This window comes from Oncorhynchus kisutch, unplaced genomic scaffold (assembly GCF_002021735.2).
Source record: "Oncorhynchus kisutch isolate 150728-3 unplaced genomic scaffold, Okis_V2 scaffold3909, whole genome shotgun sequence".
NCBI lineage: Eukaryota > Metazoa > Chordata > Actinopteri > Salmoniformes > Salmonidae > Oncorhynchus > Oncorhynchus kisutch.
The window spans coordinates 150,647-157,854 of NW_022265854.1; the positions used below are offsets into that span (position 1 = coordinate 150,647).

The 7,208-nt window shown below is 43.0% G+C and overlaps 1 protein-coding gene across 1 annotated transcript in view; it reads left to right on the forward strand.

The window, feature by feature from the left end:
* LOC116372093 (NLR family CARD domain-containing protein 3-like) overlaps window positions 1-6,570 on the forward strand; it is a 30,468-nt gene extending 23,898 nt beyond the window's left edge. The window contains exons 8-15 of the mRNA XM_031821182.1: window positions 156-272; window positions 600-684; window positions 814-1,042; window positions 1,413-3,183; window positions 3,470-3,643; window positions 4,313-4,486; window positions 5,437-5,483; window positions 5,937-6,570. Of these exons, the coding sequence (XP_031677042.1) occupies window positions 156-272; window positions 600-684; window positions 814-1,042; window positions 1,413-3,183; window positions 3,470-3,643; window positions 4,313-4,486; window positions 5,437-5,483; window positions 5,937-6,466 (3,127 nt within the window). The 3' untranslated portion in view covers window positions 6,467-6,570. The remainder of the gene's footprint in view (window positions 1-155; window positions 273-599; window positions 685-813; window positions 1,043-1,412; window positions 3,184-3,469; window positions 3,644-4,312; window positions 4,487-5,436; window positions 5,484-5,936) is intronic.
* Window positions 6,571-7,208: the final 638 nt, after the last annotated feature.

The window sequence follows — 7,208 nt, forward strand, 5'->3', positions numbered from 1 at the left end:
CGCGACGCTAAATGAATCGTTATTAAAAATGACACACTGCTCGCGCCATTAACTAACATCTGGAAGTCAGTTCTATTTGTGAAACTCTTCTTATGTTTCCCCATCTGAGCTCAGAGTAGATGAGAGATGTAATGTTTGTCTCTGTTGTGTTGAAGTCCAATCAAGCAGGAGAGACCAGCCTCCCCTGTTCCCAGCTGTGTGTCCATGAAGAGTGACCGGTCTATGATTCTACCTATAATGTTTAGAAAGGGAGACTTTTCTACTGAACAAAGGTAAGAAGAACTCATGGGTCCTGGTCAGTGAGTTAAACAACACTGTCTCTAGTCATTTCTCCTCTCCCATTTTCCAATTAATTTTTGTTGTTTTTCATAATCCATAGGCTCATCCTTTTGTCCATCTTCATAGTCCTAAACAATATTAAACAAACACAACATTCCCTCCCTGTGTGTGTGTGTGTGTGTGTGTGTATGTGTGTGTGTGTGTGTGTATGTGTGTGTGTGTGTGTGTGTGTGTGTGTGTGTGTGTGTGTGTGTGTGTGTGTGTGTGTGTGTGTGTGTACTCCCTGGATGAGGAGATGTAATATCATGTTTTGTCCACAGAAACCAACAGGGGAGACCAGAGTCAGAGATTCTCAGTGGTCAGTCTTCCCAGAGTCATCAAACAGACCTGGCCTCCATATTCAGTGTATGTGGTCCTGTTATGTACATTTGTTTTTGTTAACCTCAAGTAAAGTTGATCTGTCAATCATTCATTAATGTGTTAATGAGAAAGCATTTATTCTCTTGCTTAACTTATTTACTTTATTTATTTCAGTTGCTTGAAGAGAAAATTATGACATTTGTGAAGAACGAGCTGAAGATGTTCAAGAGGATTCTTAGTCCAGAACTCCCAGAAGGCTTTGAGAGTCAGAAGCAGGATAAGGAAGTGGTGGACCCTGAAGATGAGCAGCAGGAGAGCAGTGCCAGAGAGGGGGCTCTGAAGATCACACTGCACATCCTGAGGAAAATGAACCAGAAGGAGCTTGCTGACACACTGGAGAAATGTAAGATCTGTCTGCCTCATGTTGAATGGTGTTTTATAACATTTAAAAGCTGTAGCTAAAGTACAACTAAAGTAGCTGTGTAACTCAATGATATTGTAGCAGCCTTAACACAACACCTAGTGACCTCATCAAGTAGCAGCAGGGATGTGTTGTGGTGATTAATTTAGAGAGAGAACATTAATAATACCATCAATAATACCAATAATAATATAATCAGTCACACCAGTCTGTAATGCATTATGAAAACATTTACACATTTAGACAGTCAGTTAAGAGAATAAATTATTATAATGTAAAACTTTATAACAGTCCTACAATACTGTAGACATTAAAACAGACGTAATATTAATATCCTCTGTGTTATTTCTAGATTCAGATGAGCTCGCTGTGATTTGCCAACGTGAACTCAAATCTAATCTAAAGAAGAAGTTTCAATGTGTATTTGAGGGGATCGCTAAACAAGGAAACCCAACACTTCTCAATAAGATCTACACAGAGCTCTACATCACAGAGGGTGGAACAGGAGAGGTCAATAATGAACATGAGCTGAGACAGATTGAGACAACAACCAGGAAACAAGCAAGACCAGAGACTGCAATCAAATGTAACGACATCTTCAAACCCTTAACTGGACAAGACAAACCTATCAGAACTGTGCTGACAAAGGGAGTCGCTGGAATTGGAAAAACAGTCTCTGTGCAGAAGTTCATTCTGGACTGGGCTGAAGGAAAAGCAAATCAGGATGTCCAATTTGTATTTTCATTCCCTTTTCGGGAGCTGAATTTGATGAAAGAGGACAAACACACTTTCATTGAACTTCTCAATCACTTCTCAATGGAAACCAAACAATCAGGAATCTCCATCTACAACAAGTACAAAGTTCTGTTCATCTTTGATGGTCTGGATGAGTGCCGACTGCCCCTAGACTTCCAGAAGAACAAGATCTGTTGGGACGTCACAGAGTCAACCTCAGTGGATGTTCTGCTGACAAATCTCATCAAGGGAAATCTGCTTCCCTCTGCTCTCCTCTGGATAACTACCCGACCTGCAGCAGCCAATAAGATCCCCCCTGAGTGTGTTGACCAGGTGACAGAGGTACGAGGGTTCAATGACCCGCAGAAGGAGGAGTACTTCAGGAAGAGATTCAGGGATGAGGACCTGTCCAGCAGAATCATCTCACACATAAAGACATCAAGGAGCCTCCACATCATGTGCCACATTCCAGTCTTCTGTTGGATTTCTGCAACAGTCCTTGAACACATGCTGAAACATAAGAGAGAAGAGATGCCCAAGACTCTGACTGAGATGTACACACACCTTGTGGTGTTTCATACCAAACAGAAGAATGCAAAGTATCTTGGGAGAGAAGAGACAGGTCCACACTGGAATAAAGAGAGCATTCTGTCACTGGGAAAACTGGCTTTTCAACAGCTTGTGAAAGGCAATTTGATTTTCTATGAAGCAGACCTGAAAGAGGCTGGAATTGATGTCAATGAAGCCTCAGTGTACTCAGGATTGTGCACACAGCTCTTTAAAGAGGAATGTGGGCTGTACCAGGACAAGGTGTACTGCTTTGTTCATCTGAGCATTCAGGAGTTTCTGGCTGCTGTATATGTGTTCCTCTCATTCATCAACAACAATGAGAATCTAATGGACAAACTGCAAACAAACGACAAGCCTGAAGTTACTTTCTACAAGAGTGCTGTGGATAAAGCCTTACAAAGTGAGACAGGAAACCTGGACCTTTTCCTCCGCTTCCTTCTGGGCCTCTCACTGGAGTCCAATCAGAAGCACTTGCGAGGTCTACTGACAAAGACAAGAAGCAGCTCACAGAGCCATGAAGAAACAGTCAAGTACATCAAGGAGAAGATCGGGGAGGATCTCTCTCCAGAGAGGAGTATCAATCTGTTCCACTGTCTGAATGAACTGAATGACCATTCTCTAGTGGAGGAGATCCAAAGATACCTGAGATCAGGAAGTCTCTCAAAACCCAACCTGTCACCTGCACAGTGGTCAGCTCTGGTCTTTGTGTTGCTGACTTCAGAACAGGAGCTGGATGTGTTTGACCTGAAGAAATACTCCAGATCAGAGGAAGGTCTTCTGAGGCTGCTGCCAGTGGTCAAAGCCTCCAGAGCTGTTCTGTGAGTAAATAAAATGACATATAAGAACTAATCATCAGGAAGAAATATTCAGTTTAGAGAAAAATATATATTATAATATGTGTATAATATTATATTGAACAACATACTGAATTAATGCATTGATTTTCACATTAGTATAACAATATGACCATACAATTCTAGGAAACGGAAGATGAATCTATATGTTGTTTGAGAGAATGAACCAAATGCATCTACTATTGTCCCTCTACACTACTGGTGTTAAATTAACAGTATGTTTGTGAAATCATGATGATCTCTTTGTCAGGCTGTCAGGCTGTGGAGTCACAGAGGAAGGCTGTGCTTCTCTGGTCTCAGCTCTGAGGTCAAACCCCTCACACCTGAGAGAGCTGGACCTGAGTAACAATGACCTGAAGGATTCAGGAGTGGAGCTGCTCTCTGCTGGACTGGGGAATCCCCACTGTAAACTGGAGACTCTGAGGTCAGTATTCCTGTAGTTGGTCAACAAGTGATAACTGTTCACCAGATCCACATGTGTTTACCAGACACACATAGTCCACACCATATGTGTTTGGACAGTGAAGCTTACAGTTTTACATGTGGTGCTCTGCTCCAGCATTTTGAATTTGCGATTGAATGTTTCATATTAGGAGACAGTACAGAATGTCACCTTACGGTTTTAAATTTGTAAACTGGAGACTCTGAGGTCAGTATAATATATATTGTGGACTGTATACTCAATACAATCTAAATCTGATACCTCACTGTCTAAATAGATATGGTGTGGACTGTATACTCAATACAATCTAAATCTGATACCTCACTGTCTAAATAGATATGGTGTGGACTGTATACTCAATACAATCTAAATCTGATACCTCACTGTCTAAATAGATATGGTGTGGACTGTATACTCAATACAATCTAAATCTGATTCCTCACTGTCTAAATAGATATGGTGTGGACTGTATACTCAATACAATCTAAATCTGATACTTTGATAATTTATAATAATGATACACTATTTTATGAATAGATATGGCAGATTTCAGGACACTGATATATCTGAATATGTTGAAAAAATATACTGCCACTATTTTCACCACCAAAGAATATCAGTGTGATTTTAATATGATTTGACTCTTTGCAGGCTGTCAGGCTGTCTAGTCACAGAGGAAGGCTGTGCTTCTCTGGTCTCAGCTCTGAGGTCAAACCCCTCACACCTGAGAGAGCTGGACCTGAGCTACAATCACCCAGGAGACTCAGGAGTCAGACTGCTCTCTGCTGGACTGGAGGATCCACACTGCAGACTGGAGAAACTCAAGTATGTAGAGGGTTTATGTCAATGTTCATATCAGACATGTTGGACTTATCAGGCTGGTTAAAACAAACATTCTGAACACCACTTGGACAAAGTTATATGCTGACTGTGTGTGTGTGTGTGTGTGTGTGTCTCCAGTGTGTGTGTGTGTGTGTGTGTCCAGTGTGTGTGTCCAGTGTGCTCAATGACACTGGACACACACTGGACACACACACACACACACACACTGGACAAACACACACTGGAAACACACACACACACACTGGACAAACACACACTGGATACACACACACAGGACTTACACACACGCTGGACTCGCACACACACACAGACACACACTGGACTCACACACACACACACTGGACACACACACAGTGGATACACACACACACAGACACACACTGGACACACACTGGACACACACAGACACACACAGACACTCACACACAGGACACACACACACACACTGGACACACACTGGACACACACACTGAACACTGAACTCATACACACACACACTGGACACACACAGGACACACACACACACACTGGACAAACACACACTGGATACACACACACAGGACACACACAAACGCTGGACTCACACACACACACAGTACACACACACACTGGACACACACAGGACACACACACACACACACTGGACAAACACACTGGATACACACACACTGGACACACACACACTGGATACACACACACACAGACACACACTGGACACACACACACTGGATACACACACACACACACACACTGGATACACACACACACAGACACACACTGGACACACACTTACACACACGCTGGACTCACAAACATACACACACACACACACAGGCAAACATTCGCGTGTGTGTGTGTATGTGTGTGTGTGTGTGTGTGTGAGTTCAGGTGTATCCCTCAATGACTGTCTGTTCTTCTGCTTACCGCTACAGTGTGGAACATGGTGGAGAGAACAGAATGAAACCTGGACTTAGAAAATGTGAGTGTTGACTGATGTGAAGAATATGACTAAGAATAAGTCTTAATTCAAGTTAAGTCAAAGACCAACATCATTACTGACTTGGTCATATTAAATATCAGCTGTAGTTCTACAGAAGCAGAAATCAGGGACACCAACGTTTACAAAGAGTTGATTTGACTGTGTGTGTGTGTGTGTGTGTGTGTGTGTGTGTGTGTGTGTGTGTGTGTGTGTGTGTGTGTGTGTGTGTGTGTGTGTGTGTGTGTGTGTGTGTGTGTGTGTAATTAATGGGAATCAGTGTGTTTTATATTACCATACAGTATAACATATGATCATTCAACAAGTCTCAAGTTACCTTCACTTCTCCTTTTGATACCTAGAAACATCTACATTAAATGAATTAGTGAAAAGTGAGTTAACATTCTAATGTGAATGATGATGATTTCTAATATTGTGTCTGGTTTCATCCATCAGATGTCTGTGATCTCACACTGGACCTAAACACAGTAAACAGACGCCTCTCTCTGTCTGAGGAGAACAGAAAGGTGACATGGAGGACAGAGGAGCAGCCGTATCCTGATCACCCAGAGAGATTTGAGGTCTGGGGACAGGTGCTGTGTAGAGAGGGTCTGACTGGGTGCTGTTACTGGGAGGTAGAGTGGAGTGGGATAATGGGGGCTGGTATAGGAGTGACATATAAAGGAATCAGCAGGAGAGGAAGGGGTGATGACTGTTGTCTTGGATACAATGACAAGTCCTGGAGTCTGTTCTGCTCTGACAACAGTTACTCTGCCAGGCACAATAATAAACCCACTACCATAGACGTCCCCTCCTCCAGCTCCCACAGAGTAGGAGTGTATCTGGACTGGTCAGCCGGCACTCTGTCCTTCTATAGAGCCTCCTCTGACACACTGACCCACCTGATCACATTCACCTCCACATTCACTGAGCCCCTCTATCCAGGGTTTAGGGTCGATTATGCCTCCTCAGTGTCCCTAAAATAATAACCTGACACACACTGGATTCTCACACACATTACACACACAAACACTGGACAAACACACACACACATATTCACACTGGACAAACACACACACACACTGGACAAACACACACACACACTGGACAAACACACACACTGGACAAACACACACATTAACACTGGACAAACACACACACACACACTGGACAAACACACACACACACACTGGACAAACACACACACTGGACAAACACACACATTAACACTGGACAAACACACACACACACACTGGACAAACACACACACACACACACACACACACACACACACACTGGACAAACACACACACTGGACAAACACACACATTAACACTGGACAAACACACACACACACACTGGACAAACACACACATTAACACTGGACAAACACACACTAGACACACACACAATGGACACACACTGGACACACACACACTAGACACACACACAATGGACACACAATGGACACAAACACACAATGGACACACACTAGAAACACACACACTGGACAAATACACACACACACACACACACTGGACAAACACACACTGGACAAATACACACACACACACACACACTGGACAAACACACACATTAACACTGGACAAACACACACACACACACTGGACAAACACACACACACACACACACACACACTGGACAAACACACACACTGGACAAACACACACATTAACACTGGACAAACACACACACACACACTGGACA